General features: G+C 39.2%; 1 protein-coding gene across 3 annotated transcripts in view; it reads left to right on the top strand.

The window, feature by feature from the left end:
- Cps1 (carbamoyl-phosphate synthase 1) overlaps positions 1-17,019 on the top strand; it is a 117,218-nt gene that overhangs the window by 24,174 nt on the left and 76,025 nt on the right. For all 3 annotated transcript variants that reach the window (XM_040753392.1, XM_040753393.1, XM_005070541.4), the window contains exons 3-10: positions 482-591; positions 3,460-3,604; positions 4,409-4,498; positions 6,368-6,424; positions 9,343-9,435; positions 12,444-12,533; positions 15,703-15,831; positions 16,356-16,462. In XM_040753392.1, the coding sequence (XP_040609326.1) occupies positions 482-591; positions 3,460-3,604; positions 4,409-4,498; positions 6,368-6,424; positions 9,343-9,435; positions 12,444-12,533; positions 15,703-15,831; positions 16,356-16,462 (821 nt within the window). The remainder of the gene's footprint in view (positions 1-481; positions 592-3,459; positions 3,605-4,408; positions 4,499-6,367; positions 6,425-9,342; positions 9,436-12,443; positions 12,534-15,702; positions 15,832-16,355; positions 16,463-17,019) is intronic.

The following is a 17,019-nucleotide window of genomic DNA, read 5'->3' as shown; positions in this document are numbered from 1 at the left end:
CTCTGTGGAGCATAATTTAATAGGTAATCTCCAGGATTCCTTCTAGCTCTAAACCTCTGAGTGAGCACGAGTGGTATGGTATAATTCATGATGCCTTTGTAAGCTCACGGACTTCCCTTAAAGGTATACTTGAGCAAAGCCAGGGAATATTAAGGAGAAAAAGTTACCAACTGTAGCTTTTCAGCTAACTTGAAGTATTTCGGGTTTGTCAACAACTCTACAAGAGTAAGCAACACACTGACATGCTTCAGTTCCTCTTCCAAGCAAAAACAAAACAAAATACCCACCAGCGACAAAAGTCATCCATTTGGAGAAAAGTTGCAGGTGACACAGAAAAACTCCGAGGCCTGGGTAGGAAGGTTTCAGTAAATCTGCTGTACATTTATTTATGCCTGGATACTTTGTCTTTGGAATTTGTTTTTTCTCTGTGTGTCTGGTGTTTTGTATTTTGCTCCTGAGATTCATGCAACTGCTTCTTTAGGCACAGACGGCACACATTGTCCTGGAAGATGGAACAAAGATGAAAGGTTACTCCTTTGGCCATCCATCCTCAGTTGCTGGTGAAGTGGTTTTTAATACTGGCTTAGGAGGGTGAGTATGCTTCTGTCTGAATGCTTTTTTTCCCTTTATGTAGAAGAATACCTGGGTGATGTCACTCATGGTTACAGGCTGAAATCACCACACCATTGGATTATAAATTGTAATTACATAGGGATTTGTGTATGGCCTACTGTAGTCAGCCTGGAAGACAGGTATAGACACACATTTGCTGTTCCTGCAAAAAAAATAGAACATGGAAGCTTCGGTGGTTCCTTAAACAAAACAGAAGAAAACTAATCCTAGAAGTGTATGTTGTGAAGTCATCAGTTAAGGGAGACTATCACATGGGGAAGTATTGATTTGATGGCTGGGAACTGAGCTTAGGCTCTCCATCAGAGCAGTAAGTGCTCCAAATCTGTCAGCCATCTCTTTAGCCACATACCTAATATTTTTAATAATATTTTGACCAAATTTTTGTATTTAAGATTTACTAACAAGCAGGTGACAATGACAATGAGAATTACATAATTTATACGGCTGATCTTACCTAGACAGCAAACATTTGTTCAAATGGGGACCAGGAGCCTCAATTTTTGGTATTAGGATGTAATAGCTGAGAATGGGCTGTTGAAACCTTCCCTAACCTTTTGGAGTTTCCGTTTTCCTGCTTAAAAAGTAAGGGGGCTAGATTACACAATAATTGGCATCTTGGGACTTAAACCACATGTATATTAGGAAAAACTTGACTTGATTATTTTAAAAGGTTTCCTTTAGAGACTCAGTCAGCTATCCACGTGTGAGATATCTGATGAACACTTCAGGGAAATTCACTTTAGCCTTGTAAAGACAAAGGAGCACTGGGTTAACTGATACTGAGTGTATTGATAGATCAAGCCTGTCATTATGTTATTAATGTGCAGCTTCCCTAAATACTCACCTCTCCGTGTCAAATGAAGACTATTAGGTGGTTTTTGAATCAGCCCCGGTGGTGAGAACATTAAATTACAGCACAGAAAACCTGTTTGCAAAGTTTTGCTCCGCCAGGCAATTATTTAAGCTTTTCGACAACACTAATTACTAGCTGTGTTAATATACCTGCCAACAAACAACTGTTTAATATAGATCAGAATGATGGAGGGCACTAGAGTTTTCTTCTTGGTGATAGATTGCGGGTAATAAATCTTGTCACATCACAAAAGTCAAACAGGACCTGATGAATTAATTTGCTCCTGACACTGTAGCTCTCTCTTGCACACGCTACATTTATGAATTCTCCAGAGAGCACCATAAGCCTGTGTTTAAGGGAAAGACCAGGCCCCTGAAAGGAAGAAAGAAACCAAGGACGATAAAATTAATTCAAAGCTTCTCTTAGTGTAGGAAACACATTCACGTGTTGGGTTAGTCGACAGACCTTATGTTTTATTGAGATATGTAGATTCCATCCATTGTCTGGCTCACTCAGTAACATGGTTATAATTAAGGTTTATTTTTATCTTCAAGAAATACATTTATATTTTGTGGAAGCCTTGGTTAAAAAATGATCAGGTGCTGACAGATGAGAGGCATCTGAGAAATAAGCTGATGGAAACTTGAGCTCTTGCCTTTCCCTGGGGAAGGTGGGACTGGAGGACAAAGTTGATGAAGTTAGTTCTGGGTGGACTTAGGCTGGATGCAGTTGAAGAATTTATGTCGACTGCTCTCTGAGCTCTATTGGATTGGCTTCAAGGTTGTCGATTCCGTCTTGCTCAGCACCTAAATTCACACTTTCAGTTGTAATCCACAAGAAAGATTTGTTTTAACTGTGTCTGCAGGAAGACAAAGTGTAAGAGGGCAGGGAAAAAGAAATCAGCTATAGTGTCTTCAAGTGCATGGAATAAGTGTTGCTAGTTTTTACTATTTATAGGAAAATGTTCCCCTTACCACATAATGTTACATGCATGCACACATGCACGCACTCTTCTCTCCAACTTTAAAATTTTGTGATTCTTCCATTTTTAGTACTTTAAAATAGTTATTTGGAATCTTAACTTTTAAGTTAGTATTGCTGCAGGTGAGTGATTTTTTTCCTAGTTTATAACTATCAAACTTATAAGCTTCACTTTAATACTAAATGTTTTAAAAATCAATGTTCTTGAGCTATTCTTTCATGTGCATTAACTCCTTAGTGAAATTCTTTACAGAGTTCTAATAGGTATATGCACTCATGTGGTTAGTACTGTCACAATGGGTCCTTCAGTGCCCTAATGTATATTGAAAATTATCTTAAGCTTTTTGAAGGTTAATATATTTGTGTAACTTTCAGCCTTCAGCAGTATTAGCTTTTTTCCTCAATATCTAGTAGGCTATGAGAGCTTTTAATATATTTACAAATGTTAAACTGGCAGCAATGTATAAAAAAATTAAAATATTGTCCACGTAGTATTGGTGCACATCCTAAATTCCAGCACTTGGGAGGGAGAGTTAGGTGGATCTCTTTGAGGCCAGCCTGGTCTGCAAAGGGAGTTCAAGGACATCCAAGACTGTTACACAAAGAAACAATGTTTCTAAAAAAAACCAAAACCAAAACAGCAAAAAACCCAACCCAACCCAAACCAACCCAAACCAAAACAACCCTCCAAAAAACGAACCCCCAAAACTAAATTATTATTAGACAAATTAAAAATTTAAATGAAAGAATAAAAACATGAAAATTACCCTTGAATCAGAGTCAGATTTTCTGTTCATATTAGTTATATCATGGATAAAATTTGGCATTCTCAGGAAATTTCTTTAGGATTGCTGAAGCCTGGAGACAGATTTTAGGAGTTTAAACTCGTAGCCTTTTTATTCAATGGTTCAGTGACTCAGAATATGTACAAATACAATAGTTTTGCACTTATAATCCTGTTTTACTGACAATACCCTGCCATGTCTACCCAGGTACCCGGAAGCACTTACTGACCCTGCCTACAAGGGGCAGATCCTCACCATGGCCAACCCCATTATTGGGAATGGCGGTGCCCCTGACACCACTGCACGAGATGAACTGGGACTTAGCAAATACTTGGAGTCTGATGGAATCAAGGTAGCACCCGTGATGGCGTGTTGAGAGTCTCCATTTGAAAATGTGTGATTGGTTGACTTCTAAGGATGTAAGAAAGGCAAAGTTCCTCTCATGAAACTGTATGATATCCACATTTTTAACCCTATTCCTAAGTGCATGAGGTTAATCTTCAACTTGACAAGTTAAAGTTTTATTTATTTATTTGTTAACTATTTATTGGGATAGTTTAGATTTTAATGCCTTGGAGGAAACTTATTGTAATGCATAAAATATCGCTATATGTCTAAGTAATTGCCTTTTAATTTAAGTGCTAATAAATGATAACCTATGATGATTAGAAAATTAGCATGTTCAGATCCCCTATTCAAGGATGAATAGGGGTTGTCTTGGAATATGGAGCACATAAACAGTTTAAAATTTACATTCCTACTTCACTGCCTTGACCTCACATTTCTCAGAATTTTCTCCAGTTTACTCAGTCTTTTATGCATGTATATTAAGGTTATTTTATCTACTGTATACACTAAATAACTAATTGCAAGCTATATTGTTGATAAACCAAATGATTGAAAAGCACAGTGTGTCTGGAAGAGACAGTCCCTTCATTTGGGGATTTGCCTGAAGTAAACCTGCTTTCCCAAAGGACCAATTAGGAAGCATTCAGTATAAGTGCTGACAACCTTTTCTTATATCTTGTCTTCAAAATGTTAAGACTCTTATCAATGGCTAAAAATACATTAAAAATGCAAACAACAGTCACCTTGAGTCACAGGAAGCGCATAGTGTTTGGTGAATTCCCCTTCACAGTGTCTGGTGTCTTCCTAGGTGGCAGGTCTGCTGGTGCTGAATTACAGTAATGACTACAACCACTGGCTGGCTACCAAGAGTCTGGGGCAATGGCTGCAGGAGGAAAAGGTGAGAAGCCCCATAGGTTGCCTTTTTAGCATACCTGGTTAACCGGTCTGGGGGAAACTGGGGAGGTCTTTAGATACTTTAAATACAGAGGATGAGGACTCTTGTGCTGCTCTGGATATCTCAACTGTGGACAACGACGACAGCAACAACAACAAACCTGTGTTCCAGAACTGTCTCCGAATACATATTTTCAGTTCATCCACTAGGTGGCGCGCGCACACACACACACACACACACACACACACACACACACACACACACACACACACACGAGCGGTTGTGTTTCTCATTTAGAAAACGCAATTGGAAACATTTTAGAAATTTCCATTCTCTTGAGGAAATTAGTCACTTATACTATTTTATCTACAATTTAACTACCTAGTCTGGGTTCTAGCACAAGGTATACTATGAGCTGTATGTGTAGGGCGTATAATCATTCAATTCAATATTTTTTGCCATCTTAATTCTTACCAGTTTAAATCGATTCTCATTAAGTATTTTGGGTTTTAAACATAACGATAAACTAAGAGGATATGATTTCCCTTAAAGTAATATGGGAAAAGGTTGAACCTTGCATTCTTTCCATAGTTTAAATGTTAATACCTCATCAGAGAATTCATCCCAAGTGTTAGGAATTCTTAATAGTAACAGACCTGCTACATTTAGTTTCATCTTCATTGCTACTGTAGCTGGCTTTGCTCAACTGCTGCTAATCTGTGCTTAATAGAATACAGTGCCCAGAAAGTTCTGCCTCTCCAATGAATGTTCATCTATTGGGATCAATGTTACCCTTTGTGACAAAATAAAAGTAAAAACAAAAGTCTTGGGCCTGGATTCCTAGGTCCCAGTTCCTAAAGTTTAAGAAGCAAGAAGGCACCTCTGTCATGTGCTGAGGCACCACTGATATATTCCCAACCATTGCACCTTTACTTATCTTGGTTTGGATGGCTTTTGTAATGATTATTGAGCACTCAATCTCCCCCTCTGTAGTCTGTCTGTCTCTCTGTCTTTTTGTCTGTCTCTTTGCCACCTCTCTTTTTCTACCTCTCTTCGTTTTTATCCTCACTCTCTCCCTGTCTTCATTTCTCTCTTCCTGTCTCCTCTCTGTCTCTCCCTCATTCACATATATATACATGTACTCTTTGTGCTATCTAGCACATTTGATTTTCTTCATGTTAGAATTAATAATTTTGGTGTTAATATTGTTAGAGTGTGCTTTCAATGTACGAAGACCATATCTGTCTTCATCAAACTTAGTCTAAAAAAAAAGAGAAACTCAAAGGATGTATTGCCTCATTGATGAATAGGGTGAACAAATATTAGGGAAACATGACTATACAACATAAACCTTAAGAAAAAAATGTGTTGAGTACATACTATGTGCCAGGAATATTTGGCTCAAAATATATCTGTGTATTATTTCCTACAAAGTTCACTGATTTGACTCTTTAAAATATAGGTTTTTAAAAAATATGTTGTACCTAAACTATAAAATTATACACATATTTCAAACCACATATATGCATGCACACATATCTCATTATTTCAAAATGAATATTTGTATAGAATGTGACCTATTTAATATCTGGGGTTAAGCAGCAAAGCTATTGCAAGAGATTGATGTGCAGAATTTCTTGTTTTTTTTTTTATTCTGAGGACAATCTTGGGCAGTAGGAGTTTTGTGCTTAAGTAGAGCAGCAATTTCCTTGGAACTGACAACACCATCACCCTGGGTCAGGGAAAAGAGGGAGTGGAGAAATTATTTACTGCTCAAGAAGATAGATGAGGCTAAGTGTCCAACTAGAAAACAATGTGCTGGCTCTAATCTCCTCTCATTCCACTGTCACTGTGATTTTCTTTTTCTTACAGGTCCCTGCAATTTATGGAGTGGATACAAGAATGCTGACTAAAATAATTCGGGATAAGGTATGATCATCATCTTTAGCTTAATCTCTGTCTCTTCTCATTTCCCCCCAGTGCATGAAGGACTCACTAATACACAAAGGAGAAAACCTGGCCAGCTCCCTCTGCTCAGTCCTATGTCACTTTCCTTTACTCTTCTTATGTGGTTTCCAGGTGGAGTCCTTGATGACCAGGCATGCAGCTGGGTGGACCTGAGAGCAACTTACCTGGCAGGAATCTATTGAGTGCCTACTATGTGCTGATAATGGCAAAAAGTGTAGACATTATAATTCTGCACACATGACAGTCTTCTAGTGGAACAGAGAAAGTATTTACAAACTGTGTAAAATTTGACCTAATCAGAATCCTCTATGCTGAAAAACGCAAATCAGAAACTATAGAACATTGATGCTATTTTTACTCAGGTCTCCACGAAGGTCTGTTTGTGAAATTCATGAGTTTTGTATCATGAGTGTGGGTTATCTCAATTAAAGAGTCTTTCCTAAGATTGGATTCAAAGCCAAAGAAACTTAAGGCAAGGTTTTCTTTGCTGTCCTGTCTGATGGCTGCAACATCTGACCCCCCATTTGAGAATATCATCACTACTTGCTCCTTCTTTCCGCTATCAAGTTTCTTTGCTACTTGTATCTTCATAATCCATATCAGAAAGACGCATTTCCTCATCAGTGTTCACCAAATTCCCCAAATGCAACTAAGTTTTCTCACCAGATGTTAACACATTAAAAAAGAAACAATATAATTTGGTCGTATATAAGGACACAGGTCCTTCCGGAGAATATGTTGTGGATTCCTTGTTCAAATGTAGCCAGTCCTCTGCATCTGTAAGTTTTTCACAAACTATTAGAAGGCGCCTGTAAAATTTCCTACAAACGTTTCATCATTAACCCTTAATTTACAGTGCAATGGCCCTTCACATAATACTTGCATTGCATTAACTACTGTAAGTGACCTAGACATGATTTAAAGTCATAGATCCATTTTATATGATGGATCTGAGCACTGTGGATTTTAGTATTCAAGGAGGTTCCTAGAACCAGTGCCCTGAGGCTATCAAAGGCAAGTGTATTGACACAGGCTGTCTGCAAACAGAAAGGAGGAATGTGAGCATGGCAGCACCTGTGACCTGACAGAAGGCAGTGAGAGTTCCTGCTGTCACCTACTCTGCTTCTCATGGCATTGGTGCTTCAGTGATTTTCCTGGGAAGAGACTTCAGTGAGATTATGTATCCCAAGTGGATTCTTATGTTTCCTTGGCCTAACAGTGTATGGGAGTTGTAAACAATGACAAAGCATCTAGGACCTGCAGGAATTCAGAATGCAAGCCAGGCTGCAGGATTAGCAGGCTGGATAGAATATAGCCAGGCCTGATGACCTGTGAAAACTCTTCCCCAGACCACACTGTGTCTTCTGCATGGTGTGCTGGACTCAGATGAACTCTATTTTTATCACGGGGACTTCGATTTTTAGAAGTCTAGCTGAATAGTGTAGGGTACATAATAGCATTACCTGTTATATTTGTTTATGGCTGATACTGGCTCATACTAAAAATGTGTGTCATGGCTTTCACTCCCATTACTCATAGTTTGAAAACTCAAATTGCATTTCACACATCATCAGGAAGGAGAAAAGCAGGTTGCAGAATTTGGGATGCAAAAATAGAAATGTGCAACTTGGGTTTAAAAAGTAGGTAGAAATCACCATGTACGTCAGTGTGGAAGTAAAAGGGGGTTAGGGTTAAATTTGCAAGGCTTTGATCCAGCACCCTGGTTTTAACAAAATTTTAGCACTAAAATCCATGATGGTTCCATGGTGTGTGGGAGTTTTCAACCCGCATTCACATAATGACTTCTCCAAGAAATCAGTTTAAAAGGAAATAAGACTTTTGTTTCCTTCAATGCAATAATATTGTAGAGGAAATCCTGGCAAGTAGATACAGTATGGTATTTTCCTAGACACCTCAAAGCAGACATCCTGACAAACAAGGAGATCTCAAGAGACAGCCAATAAAAAGAAGACAAAGTTGCCATGTCCAATCTAGCAAGGGTGACTGTGAAAATGTTGCAGATGGTAAAATTTTGGCAATTTGGGAACCTGCATATTGATGTGTCTAACATAGTGAAATACTTTTACTGTGACTTCTAGAATTTTCTGACATTAAATTTCAATTTCTTTGTCTTTTTTTGAGGCTCAAATTTACTATCAAATTATATAATAATTTCTGTTTATTTCTTGGTAGTTTTTAGGTTTCATCTTCCCTTTCCAACAGATTATTTTGTCTACTTCTCCTGTGTAATAATTTTAGACCCAACGAACTAAGGTCTCTGGGTCCCTGTTTAACCTATGCTAGTTTGGAAACTGTTGACCTGAATTCGGATGTCACTTAACTTTCCTCACAAAGGACAATGGCCTTAGTGCTGAAATAACTCCTCACAGGACTGGGAAGATGGCTCAGTTGCTAAAATGTTTTCCTTGAGGAACTAAGCTTAAGTTCCACCCATATAAAAATTCCTGTACATGGGGACACCAGAGAAGCAGAGTCAGGCAGATCTCTATGTCTGAATGACCAACTAGCTGCTAGCCACTGAAAGACTTACCTCCAAGGTAGACTGGAGGAACGACACTGAGGTTGACATCTAGCCCCCATTTGCATAAGAATGCAAGCACACAGTTCTGTGAATACATGTGTACCAACACACCCTCCTTCACTCACATGAAAAAGAAAACAAACTAATTGCATTTTCTGAAATGCAGCTGCCAACCACTTTGCATTCCGGTTGGAGAAGATGAAGATGTGATGATGGCTAAAAGTTGTTATGAAGATATCTAAATGATGAAACAACTGTGGGTTTATCCTTTGTGGGCTTATCCTTTCAATGTAACATTGTTACTTCCCACTGTATGTATTTTGTTTTAATTCAATAGGGTACCATGCTTGGGAAGATTGAATTTGATGGACAGTCTGTGGATTTTGTGGATCCCAATAAGCAGAATTTGATTGCTGAGGTTTCAACCAAGGTGAGAAAATTTTCTTCTTTCTTTCTAGTTTTGTTTCATTCATTTTAAGCCTACTGACTTTCTAATATTAAAATATTTATTTAGACAGGGTTCCACAAAACTTTTTTGTGTCATATTTAAGCTAAAGAATTAATGTTCACAATTATGCCTAAGTAACTCCATAGTGAATCATGTTTAGTTTTGTTTATTAAAATGGTATAGAACACTTTAGAGTCATGCCTCTTGGTCTTGATTTAATGTTTTGTAATGAAGGTCCGAATGAATCTTGTGTGTTACTCTTTCTGACCTTGGAGACCATAGGAGTCTAGTAGGAGAAGCAAGCAAGTCAGCCAGCATGTGCAGAAACCTGTGATAAAATAAAGGCTGTCCTTGGAATGCTCACAGGCCACGGCTAGACCACTCATGGTGCAGCACCAAAATGAGACAGGTGTATTACAGAAGGCTTGGTGAGGTGTTAAGGCTGATAGCAGACACAAAGACCCAGCAGTTACAGATAAACAGAAATTGAGCTGTTTCAGGCAGAAAGGATGGCACAATGTTGAGAGGCAGAGACTTGTGGAAGCTAAGTGTGTTTGATGAGTAGAAACAAAGCATTCGCTTATATGAATACAATACATTTGGCCAATGATGGATGGATGCCTACTAGATCTGGAGAGTTTTGTGTATTAGTGTATTGTTGCTGAAGAACAGTACTGCTATGGAAATTCATTCAGTATCTTTTTAGAGCAAAGTGTAGGTGGATAAAGTTTCAAGCAACTTGAAAATAAAATCCTGGCATTTTCCAAATGTCAGGAACACCAGCTTAGAGAAATTCACCTTAAAAAATTCTGTGGTCAGTTGAAAACACTATATGACACATTAATTTTCAGAATCCTAAAGCAAATTCACACTTTCATGTGTCTGTGATGTTTTGTATAGCTTCTGCTATTTGATATGGAAAGGATATGTGAGTGGTCCTCTATATCTCCAGGCTCCATATCTGAGTATCTAACCAAATATGAGTCAAAACTACTGAAAATTGTGACGTATATTGTAAATGTGCACCTCTTTTCTCCTTGCATTTTTCTAGTGCAGTGTGATGATTATTTACATGAAATTTACCTTTTATTAGTTACAGTAAATCAGAGCTTATTTAAAGTGTGTAATTTCTATGAAAATATTGTATGGTTTTAGAAAAGGGCTTTCAGAATCTCTGGGGTTTGGCTCACAGAGTGTCTGGTACAATTTCCAATAAGCTCATCTATCTATCTATCTATCTATCTATCTATCTATCTATCTATCTATCCATCCATCTATCATCTATCTATCTATCCATTATCTATCATCTATATCTATCCATTATCATCTCTTAAATTAATTCTTATTATTTTGATGTTATTATTATTATCATTAGTATTAGTGTGTATATGTGTCTGTGTCTCTCTGTGTGTACATGTATATAGGTCAGAATAAGACAACTTTGTAAATATTGTTTTCTCCTTCCACCTTTATGTGTGGATCTAGATATCGAACTCAGGTCTCCATGTTTTTAAAGCAAGTGCTTGATATACTGAGTCATCTCACCAGTTCTATATTTTTACCCACGTCAAATAAAGTGTCCCTCATGACAACAGCTGGTTCTCTTAATGCCTTGGTGACTGAATAATGTCGTGATGGCTGTGATAAAATGTGTATGCAGATCAGGAAGTTATATAAAATTTGAGTTTTGTTTTATTGTATGCCTTGGAAATGTTGATCATTTAATTCATTGTCGTCTGATTGCAGTGTTACATAGCTATCACTATCTGGTAGCATTGTTTTACTTTATAGAAGGAGCCCAAGGTTAAGAATAAATCAGTACTTCTTTTTTTCCGTTAGCCATGGAGTTTTTTAAAGGGGAGGGGGAGCGAGAGAGGGGAGTGGGGGCAAAGGGTGAGAGAGGAAGAGAAGAGCAGAAAGAACAGTAAGAGAGGTAAATCAGTGCTTTTACAAATTGTCTGACGAGAGACTTTACCTGTGTCATTAATGATCATTCAGTAATAGTTCTCTAGATTCAGTGTTTTCCTTCCAGAATAGCTACAGAAGGAGAAAGCAAATGGCAGAAGGCCTTTTAGTATCTTCTCCTCTAGCTCACTTGAAGGATTATGGATGTATGCTATATATAGAGTTTGCCGAGAGGTAGACATTTCAAGTAAAGCATGTGTTCCTTCACATATTCAGGATATGTGATACCCTTGTCTTCCATGGAGTCATTCTAAATTCAGAGTATTCTACCTAACTCTTGAAGCCAGCTCCAGTGTGGCCACCAGATGCTCTAGGCTTCCTGCTTCCTCTTTTGTTCCTTTTGCTTTTTATGACTAGAGAATTGCTTCTTGGGTAAATGCCTGCAAAAATCGATCTGCCTCCAAGCCGTACTTAAGATGTTGATAATGATTATGTTATGCTCTGGGATCTTTCTTATGAAATCTACCATTTAAATGCAAATGACTATCTGGTAATCTAAAGGGACCAGGTGGTCTACACTAGCTGAGGAATTCTTACGACTCTCATATTGATTTTACCCATTCAGCTTCTCTCCATAAGCCTAATATACAGTGACTTAGTGCTATCGTATTTGATCTGCACTGCAGTTTGATGATCAAGTGTTGTTTAAGGCATGATGTATCCATTACCTCGTCTGCTTCCTGCTGAATCAGACAATAATATTTGAGACTTTTATTGCTAATGAGGCAAAACATGGGGATGATGGTTAACTATGGAAGCAGCCAACTTCTTAAAGATCTTTCTTATCACTGTAGTGAATAGTTTATATAAGACAGCAAAGTACTTTTTTTCTCATAAAAAAAATACAGTCTGTGGTATTTGCTGTGCTTTTCTTACAAATTGATTTTTAACTGCCAGTCACTCCCCAGCAGTTAGCAATCAATCTGTTACACATCTAAGTACAAAACACCCTCAGTGAATTTACAGTCTGGGCCTGGTGCTTACACTGGGGATCTCCTCTCAATGGCTGCTTTTTTAAATGGCAGGATGTCAAGGTGTTTGGCAAAGGAAACCCCACGAAGGTGGTAGCTGTGGACTGTGGAATAAAAAACAATGTCATCCGCCTCCTAGTTAAGGTAAGTGATTCACCCCCTCTAGAAGCTGAGGCTTGTAGTGCTGATGTATTGTTTGTACCATTTGTTTAGGAGAAGGCTTCCCTTGAAATGTCAGGAATCTCCTCTTTTTGATCCACAAAAGGACACATATATCCCTGTTCAAATTAAGGATTCAGACAACTATGTCTTAGAAAAAATCTCCAAGTACCAAAACCCATAGAAAAATGACTTTTCTCATTAGTTTGTTTTTTTTAAACTTATTCATTTTATCCTTTTAGTTAGCAAATGAAGAACAAGGTTTTCTTGTGGCATCTTGATACATGATTAGTTTGGGCTTCCCCCTCTTCTCCTTGTTCCCTTCCAATGCTAGTATCTCCTTTTTAATTTTGTAGTGTGCTATAGTTGTCTCCATATTCCCCTCTTTAAAGCCTCCTTTTCCTTCCTCGTCAGCCTCTTTCTAGTTTTCTGACCTCTACCTACACTCATTCCAATACGCATACATATATCCTAACACCACACACACACACACACACACACACACACACCATATAGTGTTAGGATCCACACATGACAGAGAACATACACTGTTCTTCTGAGCCTGGGTTACCTCGTTTGAATCACACTGACTATCCTTATCAGTTATTTTGAGACAGTCCACATTCACTTTGAGGTTTGGAAATGGAAGAAAGCCAGGGCTGTCTGAGATTGCCTCTGTTAGACTACATTTATTATGCACCATATGCTTACAAGAATTATGTCCTGAAATTGTAAGCCTTCTGCAGAGATTTACATAAAATCTTTGAAAGCTAATTAAACATGAACCTTAAAATGTTTAAGGACTACATGAACAAGGGGGTGCTCATGGACCCCAGACTGATAGATAGGCAACCAGTATAGGACTGACCTAGACCCCCTGAACGTGGGTGTCAGTGAGGAGGACTGGGAAATCTATGGGGCCTCTGGTAGTGGATCAGTATACGAATGACCTTTGGGAGCCCATTCCACATAGAAGGATACTCTCTCAGCCTAAACACACGGGGGAGGGCCTAGGCCCTGCTCTAAATGATATGACAGACTTTGAAGATTCCCCATGGAAGGTCTCACCCTTCCTGGGGAGAAGAAAGTGGGTGGGATAGGGGGCTGGTAGGGGTTAGGGGATAAATTTTATTATCAAAATTCTTCAAGAATCTTTTAGTAGTAGATTCACAAAAGAACTTTTCATATTCCACTCCTATTTTGGGTATTTTAATCCCCATTTTTCAGTTGCAGGAATTACAGGTCTCTTTGACTAAGGAACTTCTCTAGTTAGATAGAGCCAATTTTCCATCAAGAAACACAGAATTTCCCCTAGAACACTCCCCAACCATTGAACATAGAGTCACACTGTAAAGTCCCTTTGCCTCAGGCATGGATCATATCTAAGTACTCAATGCTGGTTTCATGTTCCCCAAGGACCTCACACTCTGGTTGTTCACTGTGGTAACTGTTGTATACTGTACTGGGGTGTCTTGTGTCATTTCTCCATCCCATTTATGTGTATTGTACAAACCTTCCCAATATACTTTCAAATTCTCATCTCAGGGAGCTCTAGGGGAACTTTCAAAGGTAGAAAAGTAATTAGACTTTTTTTCTGTAATTTTCTTTATACTCCATCTACTCTCCATTTCTCTTTGTCTATGATCTTTCCTTTTTAAGTAATATTTTTGCTCTTGGGAAATTCTATACATTCATACAATGCATGCTGATTAGACTCAGCCTACCCTACCTCCCTTCCAACTGTCTCTTGTTTCCCCCTCTCCATTCTGCTTCATGTCCTCTTTTTATTTATTATGTTTTTGTTGTTAATAGCCCCTTCAGTCTAATTAGTAGAGATTATGCACACATGAGTGTCTTTCTGTCCTTTGGAGTATGTCTGCCTGCTGCTGGGCCAAAGGAGAGGGACTCCTTCTCCCTCAACAGCTGCCCATTCCATTGCCCATAGCTCCTTTGATAGGGGTGGGTCCTCAGGGGCCTTCCCTCATCCACACTGGAATTTTGACTGGCTTGATCTTGTGCTGGTGTTAGGTAGGTAATCACAGCCATTGTGAGCTGATGTGTACAAAGGCTGTGCCCTGTCCAGAAGTCAGTATTTCACAGCTCCCCTTCCATCCACCGTCTCTTCCATTCTTGCCTGCCCCTCTTACACAAATGTCCACGAGCCTCAGACAGTGGGAGGTTAACTTACATGACCCACCTCGAGCTGGGTACTGAGTACTTGGTGTTTTGACAAGCGCTGAGTCTCACTATTAACTACCACCCACTGCTGAAAGAAGTTTCTGTGACCAAAGGTTGAGAGCAGCACTGATCTACGGGCATAAGCATACATACCTGAAATCCTGATTATTTAGTGAAACAACAGCAGCAAATTACTCCCTAGGGTCTATGATCTCCCCAAGTTGTGAGATTTTGAGCGGGTTTATGGTACCAGTCACAAAAATCCCTCCTGTAGAATAGGCCTCATATCCAGTCAGAAAGCAGTCGGTGAGCTCCATAATCTCAATGCCACTGTTACAACAGTTTCTACATCTAGCCAGTCAGTCAGCATCGTAGCATACAAGGTCCAGTGCTGGGTAAGGCCAGTGATGACTTTCTTCTGCAGTAGCTTGCACAGAAGCTGTTGGCACTGTGCAAACTAGCCAGAAGGACAGGACTTTGCCTCTTCAAGGTAGACCCCTTCTCTCCTGTTTGCTTTTATGAAAATCATTTGGTTCCCCCCTCCCCAGAATATAAATAGATCAGAAAACCCTAGAAAGGAAAGTTAAAACTTGTCAGACAAAAAGACGAAAAAGTGAAAGGATGAGATATGGCCACGCATTTGCAGAGGCAGGGGTTTATTTGCCATCCTGTGCTGCAGCTCCTGAGATAGTAAAAACCTCGCTGTCCTGTCAGGGCGAGTTCAGACCCCGAAGCCACTCTTGTACAAGCGAGGGTGCCATTTTCATAAGTAAAAGTTCAGTGTTTCCTACTGACCATTTCTTATACCATATGAAGCACAATGAGACATTAAAATAACATTTTATCCAGTGTTATTAGATTAAACACTATTTTTAAAAAATTCCTTTTAGAGGCTAGTTCTTCAAAGGAAGCCCAAGCAAAAGCACACATGGCCAAAGCAAACGTTCAGCTCATCTTTCTTGTCTTTCTTTTCCAGCGAGGAGCTGAAGTGCACTTAGTTCCTTGGAATCATGACTTCACCCAGATGGAGTATGATGGACTTCTGATTGCTGGGGGACCCGGGAATCCAGCTCTTGCACAACCACTAATTCAGAATGTGAAAAAGGTGCGGTGACCCTGAGATTTGTGTGCAACTGCGTGGGAGGGGAAGGGCATCAAAGAGGTTGTGTTTTATCTATTTGTGCATTTTTAGAACTTACATTAGGACTTGGAGACAATTTTAGCACAGGTATTGTAGAGAAAAGCCAGCGAGGACGTTTAGAAGTGTGGCATTGCTTTGGAAAACAGGGAATTTGCCATGACTGCCTACACTAAAAGTGGCTGGATGGAGTCCCATCTTTACCTAGAACATCCCTCATAATTGCAAAATGACAACCCAGGCTCCTTGCCTCGAGGCAGAAGTCCCAAGACCTTCGAATTTTTGAAATGTTATGTTTGGTTTTTATCTGAATGGCAAGGAAGTCTTAACGAATTCTAGAGCTACAGATCTCTCTTTACATTATAACCAGGGGTTCCTTTCCTAGTTCCTTCATGTTGCTAATGAGGGGTGGGGGATGTTTTGGCTTTGTTCTTTGAGAAGGTGTTTTTCCAGAGTCTGTCTTACTTGTTTGATGATCTTCCCTGACACAGATTTTGGAGAGTGATCGCAAAGAGCCGTTGTTCGGAATCAGCACAGGAAACATAATAACGGGATTGGCTGCTGGTGCCAAATCCTACAAGATGTCCATGGCGAACAGGTAAGGCAATTATGAGATTGTTTGCTGTGGGGCTATCTCTGAAATACCACCGGTAACCAAACACAAAAGGCTTAGAGAATTTACATACCGTTTCCTCAGAGTAAACGGCAGCCATCCTATTACATAGTTCACAGTTGTCTGACCACCTGATACCACTTTTATTACATTTCTCAGAGGCAGCCTTCTCTAACGATAACTTCGCTGTAGTTTAAGGTTATTTTCCTTCTCTCGGCGTGAATTGAAGTTATAATACTCAATCAGATGATATGCCGAAGGAAATTGTTCTGATTTTAAGCTTCATTACAGAACATTGATAACTTTGTAAAGAGCTAGAATGACTCAAGAGCCGAGGACACATGGGATCCTTGGTTTCACTCCTTTGTCCCCCAACACTGCTGATTTACTCCACGCTAGGTGCCCTCCTTCCCTCCTGCTACACAAAGTGCAACTCAGATTGATTCTAGTCTGAGGCATCATCTATTTGTTAACTCGGAGAGTTCTCCTCTGGCTTGAAAACTGCTGTAGCTCCTTTTAAATAAGTTGCTTATTTGTATCTC

This window comes from Mesocricetus auratus, unplaced genomic scaffold, assembly GCF_017639785.1.
Source record: "Mesocricetus auratus isolate SY011 unplaced genomic scaffold, BCM_Maur_2.0 Super-Scaffold_100010, whole genome shotgun sequence".
NCBI classification, from domain to species: Eukaryota; Metazoa; Chordata; class Mammalia; order Rodentia; family Cricetidae; genus Mesocricetus; species Mesocricetus auratus.
The sequence above is the reverse complement of the archived record's forward strand: the minus strand, read 5'-3'. Positions and strand labels throughout refer to the sequence as shown.